This window comes from Simochromis diagramma, unplaced genomic scaffold (genome assembly GCF_900408965.1).
Source record: "Simochromis diagramma unplaced genomic scaffold, fSimDia1.1 OVJJ01000123.1, whole genome shotgun sequence".
Lineage (NCBI taxonomy): Eukaryota > Metazoa > Chordata > Actinopteri > Cichliformes > Cichlidae > Simochromis > Simochromis diagramma.
In genome coordinates, this window is record NW_024386778.1 from 845,959 (window position 1) to 861,995 (window position 16,037).

The 16,037-nt window shown below is 41.4% G+C and overlaps 2 protein-coding genes across 4 annotated transcripts in view; both read right to left on the reverse strand.

The window, feature by feature from the left end:
- LOC120720571 overlaps positions 1-16,037 on the reverse strand; it is a 914,567-nt gene that overhangs the window by 144,361 nt on the left and 754,169 nt on the right. The window lies entirely within an intron of this gene.
- rnft1 (ring finger protein, transmembrane 1) lies at positions 80-4,776 on the reverse strand. 3 transcript variants are annotated; one of them, XM_040013323.1, is made up of 10 exons: positions 4,633-4,776; positions 3,713-4,161; positions 3,555-3,631; positions 3,367-3,467; positions 3,089-3,242; positions 2,831-2,989; positions 2,663-2,728; positions 2,461-2,562; positions 846-988; positions 80-212 (listed from the first exon to the last, which is right to left on the reverse strand). In XM_040013323.1, exons 1-9 carry the CDS (start codon positions 4,656-4,658, stop codon positions 854-856), a joined length of 1,269 nt encoding a protein of 422 aa, XP_039869257.1. In that variant the 5' UTR covers positions 4,659-4,776; the 3' UTR covers positions 80-212; positions 846-853. The 3 variants fall into 3 exon arrangements, with proteins under 3 accessions (XP_039869257.1, XP_039869250.1, XP_039869265.1); XM_040013316.1 differs by having other exon boundaries at positions 80-988; positions 4,633-4,775; XM_040013331.1 differs by having other exon boundaries at positions 80-988; positions 3,713-4,231; positions 4,633-4,758.

Sequence of the window (16,037 nt, forward strand, 5' to 3'; positions counted from 1 at the left end):
CCAAGTTTTTTCCCATAAACTGGAAGCTGTTCACCAGGGAACTGGTCCCAGTTTGCTCCACAAATCAAGCCAAGAACGCTTAACTTAAATGTAGATCTTTAATCAGAGTTCATGGGTCAGAGCGGATAAAAATAACAGTGAAATGATTTTTGTACATAAAATAGATGTTTCTCCCAGTCTTTGGTTTTTACAAAAACGGGGCAACGTCAGCCCTGTAAAAAAATAATTTGTGTAAATCAGTATCACAATCTGCAGTCCCCCAAAAAAGCTGAAAGCAAGAAGTTTACTGTGTGCACATTAATGAGCAATTATACCTATGAGTTGTTCCAGAAGGTCAGCTCTGCAGCCTGATTTCAAACTGAACGATACAACTGAAGCAGATGCTTTTATTTGGCGCATTCGTTTGGATGAATCTGAATAGTTGCGATCACAAATTAGGTAACACTAGACAAGACGGGGATCAGGTGCTGTGTGTAATTCTCTTATGCTCCTATATTCACAAAACATTTAAAAAAAAAAACGTGGAAGTAATGAAATTTTCATTCTCGAGGAAAGTTTCAAAGACTAAAGGTGAAGAAAAGCAACACAAAGCGAAACGACTTAAATCAAAAAAATACTCGAGGGTGAGAAAATAATTTCTGTGAGAAGAAGAAATTCTTTGCTGGAGATTTAACAAGAGAAGCCAGAAACGTGCCTATGGTTGTGTACCTTCACTGGCCCCGGCCAGCAAGGAGCCCAGCCTTTAACTGACTAATGAAACAGTGTGTACGACGTTATCTGTCAGTGGGGCTTGACAGCCATGAAAAGTCACATATTACATACAAAATAATACCAGTATCCCACACCTGAACCATTAATAAATTTGCAGGTGTGGAGATGTGGCTCCATCTCTCCACTTGTAGACCTTCTCTGTGATGACTGTGCGGCAGAGGGGGCAGCTCTTCTCCCGGTTGAACCACAGAGCGATGCATTCGTCACAGAATATGTGCTGCACAGCGGAGAAGTGAAAGCACATCAACACATTTTACACTCAAAAGTGTCTGAAAAGGGCTACTGAACTTCTTCAAGTTTGTTTTAGCTCCTTCGTCACTCTTTACACCAGCTTTGTCCTGATTGGCCGCCCCTTGCAGACATTTTCCAACAGCAGGTGGGGCGCACTTCTATGCTCAAGACTCCATAAATAGGCGGTTGTAGCTTTTGTAAAGTAAATAAAGCCGATATGAAGGTACCCTAAATTTGCATTCCTCTAACGCAGCGGTAGGCAACTCCAGGCCTCGAGGGCCGGTGTCCTGCAGGTTTTAGATCTCACCCTGGGTCAGCACACCTGAATCAAATGATTAGTTCATTACCAGGCCTCTGGAGAACTTCAAGACATGTTGAGGAGGAAATTTAGCCATTTGAATGAGCTGGTTTGGATCAAGGACACGTCTAAAACCTGCAGGACACCGGCACTCGAGGCCTGGAGTTGCCCACCCCTGATCTAGAGGAAAATGCTCCCTTTCTTTTTTACCTCACTCGATGCTACTCTGGTGAGTTTATGCTCTCAGTCAGTCCCTTCAAATTTTATTGAATGATGAAAGTTTATTTTGTCAGGTGAAGATTAAAGTTAAACACTGAAACACCATGATGGATGCTCTTCACAGCAGCGAAATGGTGGAAATGGTTGCGTTTATCTTTTATATCAGGGGTGGGGAACTGCAGGCCCCGAGTGCCGGTGTCCTGCAGGTTTTAGACGTGTCCTTGATCCAAACCAGCTCATTCAAATGGCTAAATTTCCTCCTCAACATGTCTTGAAGGTCTTTAGAGGCCTGGTAATGAACTAATCGTTTGATTCAGGTGTGTTGACCCAGGGTGAGATCTAAACCCTGCAGGACACAGAGTTCCCCACCCCTGGTTTATATACAGTCAGAGCTGTGTGCCTGATATAAAATCTGACAGGGAACATTTGTACACACTCTGACCTCACCATTTAAAAGTGTTTTACAGAAGCATCAAACACTGTAGCAGCAAATACAGGACTGTACTCAAGTCCTGAGCCACCCCTCATTACTTGATTTTCTATGAACAAGTAAACTTTTTATAGATTCAGCTAAAGAAATGGGAACAAATGTTTTGAGACAGGCTGGCAGCAACAAAGTCCCAACAGAAACCATTTCAGCTGGTTCACTGTCGGGGTGTCTGTCATGTGAAGACTTAACACTGATTCACTGGGCCTTGAGTTTTTATGCTTGAATGACTTAGAGTTCAGCCTTAAATTGCTTAATAAACAAAAGAAATTTAAAAAAAGCATTCCTCTGAAAATGATCAGGTACAAGAACAGGACTGAAGATGAGTAAAAAGCAGCCAATGTCCAAAGAAAAGTCTGGCTCCTTTGGAGCAAATCATAAAGAAATGAGGGGGGACTCAACACTTTTGCGGCAGCGTACAGCAGGCCCTGGAAGCGTGCACGTGTCGTTTTACCTGACAGAGAAGTGCACGTGGCTCCCTGTACTCTCCCTGACAGATGGGGCAGACATCTCCAGCCTCGTTACACTGACTCCTCGTGGCTGCTGTGCCTGTGCACTGAGAAATAACATGGAAGCACACTTCAATACGGACACTTCAGCACAATCTGCATTTACCTTTAATTCACAATTTAAAGATAAAGCTGTTTAACACTGACCTCGACTCGTAGGAACAGTCTCCCAGTTTTCATTAAAGACGTCCACTGACCATACAATCCTAAAAGCTAAAAGGGAGAGAAAACAACAGTTTTCGATGTAATTGTCAACAGGAAACAGAACCCTTTTAGCATTTATACTACAAAAATATATAAGCTGTAGGATCACACCTTTAGTATGAGGTAGAGCAAAGCCAACAGGACCCCGAGTGTAAGTCCAGGGGTGCCTTCTGTCTCCTGGTAGGTGACTAGGTAGCGGAACCACAGTGGAACAGGCGCTATAGTCTGGTGGACTTGACCCAGCTCCTCAGTCAACATGAGCCACCGGCCCTGGAGAAATAAACTTAAGCTACTGAACCAGCCCTGCCAACAGGGCTTTGGTTTTGTTCATTAAGTCAACAATGTCGAGAATAAATCCACAAATCAAACCTGAGTTCGATAGGACACCAGTGCAGAGGGCAGCAGCAGAATAAGGCACTTGATTCCCATGCAGAGGAACTTTATTACAAAGTTGGTGATGCCGACTGCCCAGAGTGTCTCCCAGAAAACCAGCGGCTCAATGGTTGGACTGAGCAGGATGAGGCTATGAGGAAGGGTGACAGTCGGGTTAAACGGCATAATGCTCTTCAACAAATCTGATCACACTCCACTTTTAGGTCGGACACTATATTTCTAGTGATAAGTGAGGTGGATGGATCGTGCCTTACCAATGATAAAGTGTCTCTGTGAGAAAGGTGTAGTAAAGCAGTAAGGTGGAGGAGATCAGGAAGAGCAGCAGCCATATGCACTGCAGCTTTGAGTGACGATCCTGCACACAGACAACGTGTCGTATCAGGGACTTAATTAATATTCATAAACGCATCACAAATCAACAGTTTTTCAGCTGCTGACTCACCTGAAGAAAGACTTGAGTTTGAATGTTTTTATTCACATACAGAAAGGTCGTGAAGAGGCCGATCCCAACTGCTAAACCTGGTAAAGGAAGAGAGACACGATGACATGCGTTCTTGTGCTCACAGCTGTGGTGACACTGTTTTCTTCACTCCTGCTTACCCAGAGCATGTTGGATCACCAGCTTAGCGCACAGTATGACCAGGAAAGGAAGACTCTTTTGGAGCCAGCGGAAGAGACAGCGTAGCTCAGAAAGAGAGGCGCTGGGTTCTCCAGAGTCCAGATCGGGGTCGGGCGGGTCAAGCTCGGGCTCTGAACTGGAAGGGGGCGCCCGATTATGTGCGTGTGAATGCGAGTGGCTGTGGGAGTTGATCCTGCATCTCCTGGATGACGCACCTCCACTGGACTCTCCGGGGCCACCGGTCATGGGTACTCGTACCTCACTGCTCTCAGGGCTGGAGGCAGCAGCACCACTGACAGGTGCCCTGGTGAAAAGCTCTGGCTGCAGAGTTAGGGATAAACCATTTCCCGCATGACCTCCCCGCTCAGTTGAATTAGGCTGCATTACAGTAGGAGACTCCCTCAGTTTCAGTACTCTTCTGGAATCAGTCCTAAGACACAAGAGCCTCGGTCAGAGTGTGTCCCGCTGCAGCTACGATCACGGCCATGTTTACGTGTCAACTGACAGAGAGAACCGACGTAAAGACGTTAATAAAGTGTTAAGAAGTAATGAAGGGTTTAGCAACTGTTTATGCTAAAACAGCCGAGACTCCTCTCTGACAGTATTGTGGTACTTTGGGGCACGAATGCGACTGGAGATCTGCTTTTTTAGGTTGGCTAAAGTTCACAAAAGTGAATTACTCTGACATTATTTTCATATAACTCATTTCATTATACCAACGTAACTACCGTTAGGTAAAACCCCCCAAACATTTTCAAGTAATAGTAATAAAAAAAGGTCCAAAGCAGCTTAGTGACAGACACCGCTAACAGGTAAAACTGAGCGTTTCCTACACACAGCTAGCCGTTAGCATTAGCAGCTAGCATGTTTCTTCTTAGGCCCCGTTTAAGCTTCAGCTCACCTGTCATTCTGGACCCGGAGTTTCATGGTAGGCTCTGGGTCTCCATCTAGAACAAAAGCCGACCCGCCAAACGAAACAAAAACAAAAAAAAAACAAAAATAAGATGTTAGCTTTTAGGCTAAGCCATAAGCTGCTTGTACAGACATGACGTTGTTTTACGACTGCACACGTCACGACGTTTTTTTTTCTAGTTCAGGCGTTTTTTTTTGTTTGTTTTTGTTTTGGTAAAATGACGCAACACCTCCACCTAGTGGGATATCCCAGAACTGCAGTCACATGACAGGCATAAACCCTTTAGAGAAAACACACATATGTGTCGTTATGTAGGCGGCTCAGTTTCCAGAGCAGGTTTTAGTTGCTCACAGAAATTGAGATGTTGAATAAAACGTTTGCAGCTGAACCAGAGGATTTAGCCCCTGATGTGTCTTTGAGACACTGCATTCCTCTCAGCTCCAGTGTTGCTGCTGATTCTGCTGCTGTAGCCTTGGTATCTCTTCATAATCGGATGTCTTTAAAAGCACCTTGCATTTTGTTATTAGAGCCTGAGTGGTTGCAGTACTCTTTTCCTGATCTCAGCTGCATCACTGATCTGATCACGGATTTTTATCACAGTCACAAGTAGAAAGTCGACCAATATAGAGGTTTATCATTTCATCTTGGCTCATGATCTGGATTTCAGATCACAAAGTGGAAGAGTGGATCCAGCAGATTCCAAGCACAGCATCCGAGGTCTCTCTCCGGAAGAATTCAATCCTAGGAACAGCTAAGATAATGTGCAGAACACTCCCAGAAAACTCCCAGGCATCTGGTAGTGTCCCCAAACTTGAAAAACACACATACCCCTCAGGGGGTGAGAGAGAGATTTTTATAGATATGCAGTAGAATGAAAAGCAATTTTCCAGGATTATGGAGCAAATGCAAAAATGTGAGATGAGTGCAACACAAAAAGATTACACCGAACAATAAATAGACTGAACATAAACTGTGAATTGTATTTTATTCCCCCAAGAATGTCCCATTCAGTTAGGTCCATATGTTTAGATACAATTTGTCTCTGTATGTCATTACAGTGGATTTTAAACAGTAAATATGTGACTAAAATGCAGGCATTAAACTTTAATTCAGTGAGTTTAACACTGAAACTGTTTCAGAACCACTGTCATTTTTATACAGTATTTCATTTTCAGGGGCTGAAAGGTAATGGAACTACTGACTGACGAGCCGTTTCATGAGAAGATAAAAAAATCTGGAGTCTGGAGTTGGACCTAGCTGTTCACTGCGGCTCTAAGTAAGAGAGATGACAAAACCAACAATCTGGTACATCCTTAAAAAGAATGAATGCACTGGCTATCTCAGGAACACCAAAACACCCGAAAGACCGTGTAGGAAAAAAGACACCTTCATGAAGTACAGAAGGTTTGTGATCCACAGTCAAGAACAGCAAGGCCTGAGATTAGACTGTCAGCAAACAGCAATGTTGTAGAACCAGTTCTACAGCTGCCAGTAAGACCAGGTCACTAGCATTGAGTGATGATGGGATTGCTGATAGAAACAGCAGGATGAATTCTGAAGTGTACACTGCTCGGATAAATGCTGATTAGCCCTTTAAACCCTAACCCAGGGGTGTCAAACTCCAGGCCTCGAGGGCCGGTGTCCTGCAGGTTTTCGATCTCACCCTGGGTCAACACACCTGAATCAAATGATTAGTTCATTACCAGGCCTCTGGAGAACTTCAGGACATATTCAGGAGGTAATTTAGCCATTTAAATCAGCTGTGTTGGATCAAGGACACATCTAAAACCTGCAGGACTGGCTCTTAAATCTTAACTCACGCATCAGTGCAGCCACAACATCTGGCTTCCTTTGCCACCTCTACCTTCATCTAATAGTCAAAATAAAATCACTTTGATCTATTCTCCTGTCCTTCTGTTTGTAGTTCCTGTAACATATGAAGATGAACCCCGGTGCAGTGTAGAACTCATAAAGACACAGGGGGGAAATGTGTGCATGTAAATCAGTTTAATGTAGGATGCCCACTGTGAACAAGGCCAGCCTCTTTGTCTCCTTCTGCCCAGAGGTTCTCATCAACAAAAACAAGGATCTTCTATGATCTGATATGTAACTGCCCAGTTGCAGCTATATGATATCTGTATGTAGCATATCCTGATACATAAGGCAAAGACAGCGTCTTTCAGATATTGGAAAGTACATTAATGAAAAAGGGGGATTTAGAAAGGAAGCACGTGAACTCAACAGTCGCTATGTAACCTACCTGTAAATAGTATATGAGTCTTGGATAGTTATACCCAAGCCACATGTGACTTGAATGGGTGTGCATACGTGCATGCATGCACCAATACACGTCTGCATTTTTAACAGCTTTTCTGTAAGCTGGTTCATCAGAGCTCTACAGGGCCGTGCTGCGGCTGCACCAACAGCATGAAGACCTACAGCATGATAATACAGGATAGCTTCTGTATAGCTCAGTTTGTAGAGTGGTCACCCCGTGGTCGGAAGGTTGGGGGTTTGAATCCACCGAGCCGCTACCCTGAGGTACCCTTGAGCAAGGTACTGTCTCTACACACACACACTGCTCCCTGGGTGCTGGATTGGTAGCTGCCCACTGCTTCACTGAGTGAATGGCTTAAATGCAGAGGACAAAATATGCCATATAAGGGCTTTGGAAATAAATAATAAACATGAACATGTGCTGAAACAGATTGTGATACTGTTAATAATGGTGTGTGTTTTTTATTTTTGGCTCAAATAAGTGTAATAGAACAGACACAAAGTTTCAAAGTTTCAAAGTTTTATTTTCATATGGACAATACAGAAACACTTTCCCTGTACAATGAAATTCTCTGTGTATATGTACACAAGTCCACATTTCTCACTCCCGTTTCAAAATCCTCTGCATTTACACTTTGTGTAATCTGTTTGGGTTTTATTTTGCCAAGTTTTTGAACCTTTGGATCTCTAATTTGATATTCTAATGATGACTTTAATTCCTCGTGTCTCATCTGTTTGTCTGATGATATTCTTGTTTCTCTGTTACTTTGAAAGGTGGCTTTCTCTCATGTCCAGTGTCGGTTTTACTTCCTTCTCTGTGGTCACAGGTGATCGTCTTCACCTGTGTGGGGCTCAGAAGGACACAAAGAAAAAATGTGTATGTAAATCAGTTTAGGCACAATGACCAATGGTTCTCATTAAGCCCTCGGTGTATAAATAGTCCTGTCTCACTCTTTGTTATTGTCAGATTGTTTGTTATGATCCACATTTGTATTTGTTACACTTCTGGACTTTGTTACTGTTCAAAGGTTATCATCAACCTACATAAAGTGGCTCGCCTTTTTTATCCGGTTTTATCCCCATGCTCTGAGTTTGGAGAATAACTATCCAACACTCATAAACTGTGATGCTGAATACAAACACCAAGAAATTGCTTTCCAGTGCTTAGATAGTAATTTAGGCACAACATCCCGCACACAACTCGATTAACAGTCTTCCACCTTTAACATTGTTTAAAAAAATAGATAAAATCACGTTTAAATATACAAATAAATGATGCTGTATACCTGTGTAAAAACTGCAAAACAATTGATATAGATGGAACTTTTGTAAGTGTCAGGGACCAAGCAGTAAGGCATAAAGGACACAGGTGTTTAATTCAAAAAAGGGGTTTGAATGACCCAAAAGTATGAAAAGATATTTAACAAAGACAGAAAAACAGGCAGACCAATAAAAGAGGTCAACTCAATAAACTAAACTCAAGATAACAATTACCAAATCCTCAAACAAACACAAGACAAACTGACACAGGGGGGACTTAAATACTGGTTTAGCTAAACCGAAGGACGCACCAGGGGGTGTGTCACATGACCAACTAATACAAAACAATTAAACAAACTTGAAACACCCCCCAGGCAATGAAGCATGTGGTATCATCCAATTAGGCTGTTAGTGGTACTTCAGCTCTCACAGCCTTTTGCCAGACAGGAGGAGAAGCCACACCCCCGTAACTCAAACAAAGATGTATGAATATATCATAAAACAGAACTTTGATCTTGCAGTGTTAAGATGTGTGCATAAACACTGGAAGGTGTGATGGAAAAATAAATAAATAAACAATATTCAAAGATTCAAGGAGCTTCATTCACATGTTAGCATGAGGTGGAACGAAATTAAGTACACACGAGTGAAAAGAAGATTTTTTTTTGAAGTAATAAATAAATAGTTGTTTTTTTTGTTTTGTTTTTTTTAACAAAAAGACAATTGGACAATAAGTAGGATATATTTAAAGTAAAGTGAATCCAATAATGATGAGGTGTGGAGCTTACCATGTGTGGCTTTGCCATCACAGCAAGCTAAGATAAAGATTTAGTTTTTCGAAATTTGGGAAATTCTTTTGCAACAGCAATTTATTTATTTATTTACAGTTTTTGTCTGAAGTGCTTTTTTTTTAACAAAGCAAGGGATTTTCATTGCATTTCTAAACATACCAGTTTTCTTGAAAATAAAATATTCTAAATTAGCTCTCCAAACAACGAACCTTTTTATTGAGCCATAGCACGAACCACTGCTGTGCGATGATGTGCTTTAACTCTGGAAAGCTCAAAACTTGTAAAATAAAGTTAAACTAAAAGTTACCTTCCAATTTCCACACAGTAAAAACAAAAAAGCAAGACAAAAAACGTCACAGTTATCACAGCATTTCTAAATATGAAGAACTGGAGCGAGAAGTATCGTCAGGAAATTCAAAGAGAGCCACACAGGACAGAACAAGCCTGGCAGAGGTAGGAAGATTTCAAAGACTCTGGAAAAAAACTAGTGTCAAGATACTGATGACTTAGCCATGCTGGGAGTTGTAGTCTCGAAGAAGACAGTCACTGGAACCAGGACAGGATTGGTCTGTGAGGTTGCAGAAAAGACAAACACTTATGTAGAAGAGACAACTTCAAGCTGAAGTATGCTAAAGGCAACCCGGAGAAAGAGTATGCATACTGGAAGTGTGCCCTTTGGCCTTAGAGGCACTGTCTATATTATATAGTACAACCCACAGTGAAACTCAGTGGTGGGAGTATTATGCTGGGTGGGTGCTTCTGGGTCTCTGGAATTGGGAAACTCATCAAGGTGGAAAGAATCTGTGATTGTGGAAGAAAAGCTCAAGCAGTCGGCAGCAAATCTTGGCCTGATTTGTCTTTCAACACGACAACAATCCAAAACTTACACACATGCAAACATCGATCTTGGTGAAGAGCTACCTCCAGAAGACTAATGGGAATGTTACTCACGTGCACACCTGACCTCCTAACCTGACCTGAATCCCACTGAAAATCTGTGGGGTGAACCGGAGACCAACGTCCATGTCAGGAGACATTCTGTAAATGCTAAGGTGTTCAAGGCATTTGCATGAAACATGTAATGGTGTAGACGCACAAAGCAGCATAATATAGAAATAGAGAGCTCTACTGAAAGCCACAGCTGAACAGTGACATGTGTCTGTACAGAGCATAGACAGTGGCAAACCTTTGTCTCTTTTCAGCATATGATTACATTAAACTAACTTATTTAGCAGCTAAAGCTGGAAAGAGCAATAACTTCTGACAACAAAAAATCAGCATTATTGTGATTTCATTAATCAATCCACTTCTGATTGTGTTTCATGGTAATTAATTTCAGCTAAATATAACCGTGGGCAGCAAAGTTCAATTCCACCATCAGGCCGGAGCCTGTCTGTGTGGAGTTTGCATGTTCTCCCCGTGTTTGCGTGGGTTCCCCCGGGTACTGCGGCTTCCTCCCACCGTCCAAAGACATGCAGTTTGTGGGGATAAGTTAATTGATTAATCCAAATTGCCCATAGGTGCGAATGGTTGTCTGTGTTTGTGTGTTGGCCCTGCGACAGACTGGCGACCTGTCCAGGATGTACCCCGCCTCTCGCCCTATGACAGCTGGGATAGGCTCCAGTGACCCCCGCGACCCTGAAAAGGAGAAGCGAATGGATGGATGATATAAAGGTGGTATATAAGTTGCTTACCTGCAATTCAAATGTGTGATATTTGACATAATGTGTTTTAAACAGAGCAACCAAATGCATACATCTGAAACTTGAACACTGAAATATTCATCAGGAAAGACCTGTTGTGGCAACCAAGACATCCACACTCGATCCCGGGGAAATAAAGGCCCTGAAAAGAAATCATTTAACCAATTTTATTTGATTTTAAAACACCGAAGCACAAAGTCAGTCATCTCGTGGTGCTTTGTGTTGTAAGATAAACCTGCCCTGCAATAACACAGAGAACACCCCAACAGTCAGGTGACCTGCTTTGTGCAAGCACTTGGTGACAGTGGGAAGGAAAAACTCCTTTTCAGCAGGAAGAAACCTCCAGCAGAACCAGTCTGAGGGAGGGGCAGCAGCACCCGCGACCAGTTGGGGTGAGGGAAGGATGACACGACAAAAAACACACTGTGGAATTAAACACAGCGTGGTGTGTAGGCACAGAGGAAGTGTAAAAAAGGTGTTGTAGGATCTACCTTACAATATAAAGCGCCGGGAGGCGACTGTTGTTGTGATTTGGCGCTTTATAAATCAAATTGAATTGAATCGAAAGTGACTGAAACCCGCCCACTGAATGAACAATGGCCTATGAGGTCAGTTGTCATGACCTTTGACCCTGCATCCAGATGAACAGAATTAACTTTTTGGGAAGATCTGGTGTTGTAACCTTCAGGTAGGCACATTCACATTTGGACAATAATAAAAACAATCTATACTAAATATTCAAGTTACAATTGTGTAGTGAATACTGACTAGTCTTGATTAGTAGCTTTAACTTGACCCTTCAAATAGCAAATGACAACTGAAACCAGACCTGACAAACAGGAAAGGTAAGTAAGTACAATTTTATTTATACAGCACATTTCTAGATAAAAAGATCACAAAGTGCTTCAGAAAGTATAAAACAAAAACAGACAAAAGTTAACAAAATGCAATTCTAAAAAGATGTGTTTTAGTTGTTTTTTCAAAGTGATCACTGAGTCCACAGATCTTAAGTTCTGAGGAAGAGAGTCCACAGTGGCAAAAGCTGCGTCTCCCTTGGTTTTCAGCCTTGTGTGCTGAATAACAAGTAGGTCCCTGATCACATGACCTCAGGGACCTCCTACATAGGGCTGTAAAGGTTCAATGATGTAGGCTGGTGCTTGTCCTTGAAGAGCTTTAAAGGTCAGAACCAGCATCTTAAAATGGACTCTGACTTCAACGGGGAGCCAGTGCAGCTGTATAAGCAACGGTGTTACATGAGAGTACTTAGATGTTTTAGTCAGAAGCCTTGCTGCAGCATTTTGGACAATCTGCAGACGCTCCAGGGAGTTTTTGTTTAGACATGTAAACAGTGAATTACAGTAGTTTAATTGTGATGAAATGAATGCATGAATAACAATCTCCAGTTCAGTATGAGATGCTGCAGGGCTCAATTTAGAGATGTTTCTTCAATGATAGAAGCAGGACCTTTGGTGATGTCCATGAGGTACCTACAAGTATTGACCTCAAAGGATTCTCAAGTATTAAAAAAGAAGTGTTTTATTTCTGATTTCATTTGTCTGCTTTGAGCTCCTGAAAACAGAGGACTGTATAAACAGTTGGGTTTGTTGCATGATTCAGGTTATATTTCGTCACCAAACTGTGTTTCAGTTTCAGTCACATTCTTTCTTTTAATAACGTCACAATTAGTAAATGTGATACTGTTGTGGTAGCCAGCAGAATCCCTCCTTCAGCAAAATGTTGACAATTGTATCATTGTCCAAATATTTAGAGATTTCACCGTGCTAAAACAGATACTGTTAACCATGGTGTGTGTGTGTGTGTGTGTGTGCAGAAATGCTGGTTTGCAGTCAGCAGAGCCATCCTAAATATCATTACTTGTAGCCGTGCACGACTCATTTTGACTGTGCTGTTGCTAATAGTTTTGTTGTGTTGTGGCTTATGCAACAACTCTTTGTTGAAATTAAGGAATATGAGCTTAATCGCAAACAGTTGTGTAAAAATAATTTTGCCCTGGAAGGACATCAGAGACCTGATCTGAGCCCATTCTGCTGCGGGTTGAGTAACCACGGTGTGGTTGGGATAACTGTGTGCCAGGTTTTATCAGCCTAACATCAGTGGCTATTCTCTCTGGTGCTCTGATGCTGGCTTGGAGCTGATCTCAGCCATTAAATTATAAAGCCTAGTTAAAAGTACTCCCAGGAAAGAACAGGAAAGAGGCAGAATGAAAGCAGAGAGGCAGAGCTTTTAGTGTCTGAAATGACTCAATTCCAAAAACACTGTATAGTAACCTTCTTATCAGAGCAGCTTTTATCATCCCACATCTGTCAAACTCCCCAATGTACATCTGGCTTTTGAGGGGAAATAATAGGTTGCTAAAGCAATTCCCTTCCTACAGTGAGAGAACTTTAATATATATGCTGTTAATCTTGTTCTTCTGCCTGGTGCTTCGGGGCCGCTGGGCAGCCATTAGTTTATTCACAGCTGTGGCTGCCTGCCTGCTTCTGTTCACCTGCAGCTTAAGGCAACAGATATGATCTACAGTTTGATGAATTAGGAAAACCAAAGCCAACGAGGAAAGTGCTGCTGAAGTTCTCATAGTGGATTTTACTGCACTTACAGCCCTTCGGTTCCTTAGCCTGAGATTTCACTTCAGATATCAGGATTAAAGGCCAGGACCGTAAAAGTACAACACATGCACCTATTTCGATTGAGCAGTGATTCAAGGAGTGATCAGACACCTAAACAGCAGGAGGAACACGTTCTGCTTTTACTAGCATCAGCAAAGTCCTTGCATAAAGATCTACCATTAAATTTAGCAGCTGTCCTCTTCAAGGTTGGCTCCTCGTGAAGTGTTTATGTGTGTTTAGTTATTTAGCTAGTTAGTATATTGTATATTGCAAAGCCGGGAGAAGCTTTGTTGTAATCCTTGTTTGCTGTGACACAGAGGGTCATTTTGCTTCTTTATGCCCTAAATAAATAAAAAATATAGCAAATATTAAAATGGGTCAGAGAATAAAATTGCCTTTGGTGTAGCTGCTAGTAATTCAGAGTAATCTGAAAGGGGACATTAAGGACCAAGAAGATGCTGTGAGGGACTCCTGCTGGGTGAGGGCCTGATCGCTAATAATGTTTATAGATATTATGTGTTTTTCGTGTTATGAAAATGCAGACCCTTTGTGCGTAAGGAATAGGACACCTCCAGGTTCTGTTTGTTGTCTGAGTGCTATTGGCCCATTAGCATTTTGTTAGCTTCTTAACATGCCCCTGCATTCAAACAGTGATTGATGGACAGAATAAACTATCTGTTCTTCGTATTTCCTTAGCCCAAGGAAGTCATGCGTCTTCAGTAATGCGTGGTACAAATGCGTAAGCTTTTATATTTCTGTGCTAATGTGACCATAAACCTGAAGAGGAAGTAGTCTATGTAAAGATGAAGGTTACACTTGCACTCTATGAATATTTGTTCAAATAACCTTGATTCACTTGAGATTTAAAATCTCTCTTTTTCAATGGGTATTGGATAGTAAGTCTTACATTATAAAGCTGTTTGTTAATAACAACACTACATACTGAGCTGACGGAGATTCCTGCACCTGAGCCCTGCACAGATAGCGCCGCTTTTCCTGTTAAAGAGCTTTTGTCTCCTCTAAAGTCTGCCTTGGCGTTGCCTTGACACTGTACAAGCATGAAGTCAGCCATTGTGGTAAAAGGAGGTTAATGTAGTGCGGCTGTGAGAGCTGTTCCCCAGCTCTGTCGTGCTCTCTGTAATTGTGTTATTGCACTATGGAATTGTCAGCGGACTTGTACTGCCCCAGTCAAGACATCTGAGCCAAGTCTATGGAGGGAGGTTAACTTGACATATAAATTGCTATCTGCCAAGATGAATGGGGCTCGCCAGAGAGCAGATGAGGAGAGCAGTGACCTGACATTGCTTCTGACAGACTCCGTATATCCCCAGTCATCTTTCTCCCCTCCTTTCTCTGTACACGGTGCTGCTGCTGCTTCCTCTGATGTCTTACTGCAGCTGCCAGAGATTCTGTGGTAGTGCAGTCCTCCCATGCATGCTATTTATGCATGTGTGCATGCACAGCAGCATACCTGCACGCCTTGAAGTGACTGTGGCTTTTATATTACGAAATAACAGGTTTTTTTTCGCACAAGTCACATGCAAAACATTAAAATGAATGGAATGTGGTCAAACTAAATGTACTTTATTCAGTTTATACCAAGCATAATTTCCTTAATGATTAATTATTTTCAACAAATAAACCTTTAATTTGACATGTTTCTGTTTTTCATAATTATTGCTTCATTTTATGAGGGCAAAGGATCATTTTGTAGAGTGAAAAGCACCAAATATATTTACTGTGAGATATCTTGATGAGATCTGTTCCCTTTAGCAAAGATGAGCTTAGTTATGACTCTGGTTGAGTTGTGTTGTACTTGTTGCCTGCATGCATCAATAATACTGAACATTACTCCACTGTAATACTGAAAACATCGTGGAGTAATGGGCTGATTAATGGCTTGATGGTTAAATGCTGAGGTTGAGACTCACACTCCTGAATTTGTGGCATTTGGGACACAAAAATGTTGATTTTATTGTCTGTAAAGAAAAAAAGATCAATAAATAAATAATATATAAATAACAATTTGACAGTAAACATATGGCAACTTCCATCCAGCTGGGATATTATTATCAGGTTTTTAAGACTAAATGACAGCGGGATGCTATTATTATTATTATTATTATTATTATTATTATTATTATTATTATTATTATTATTATCATTGAGGAAGCTCTGCTAAAATCCTGTCATGTTCTTGTGGCCAAGTGTTTCCCACCCGTTTGTTTTTTGGTGTCTTTATCCTCCTAAGACCTGAACTCTTCCACAGCATTTTTAAGTTCTCTTTGATATTTGGGCATATTGGGGCCCGATGATTGTAAAAACAAAGAATTACCAATTTTTTTTTTACCCAATTTTTGTTTCTAAGAAAAATGAGAGCCATATATGAGGATATTTGTTTAAAATGTTGATAGAACAGTAGCAACGTCCTCGTTAGTGGATATCAGGCACTTGTAGACCAAAATTGAGTATTTTGGTCTAAATAACCCAAAATGTGACGTCCACATATGTGGACGCAGGTCCTAGGAGGTTAAACTATCCTAAAGATAAAAATGTGGAGCTTAAAGGTGAATAGAGTTTACCCTTAAACTACTGGTAATTTCTTTTTTTTTAAAAGTAGTTGCTACATGTATCCACACACCTTACATAAACTACATTTTAATAAAACGCGACTGACCAAATTGTATTTACTACTTATTCTAGTAGGAGCTTGGAAAGAAAGGCGTCTGGACTTC

Coding starts and splice junctions, on each gene's coding strand:
- rnft1 (XM_040013323.1), bottom strand. CDS start 4,658: ATGAAACTCCGGGTCCAGAATGACAG. Junction 4,162..4,632: donor CTCCGGGTCCAGAATGACAG/GTGAGCTGAAGC, acceptor CTTGTGTCTTAG/GACTGATTCCAGAAGAGTAC. Junction 2,563..2,662: donor GACTGTTCCTACGAGTCGAG/GTCAGTGTTAAA, acceptor GTTATTTCTCAG/TGCACAGGCACAGCAGCCAC.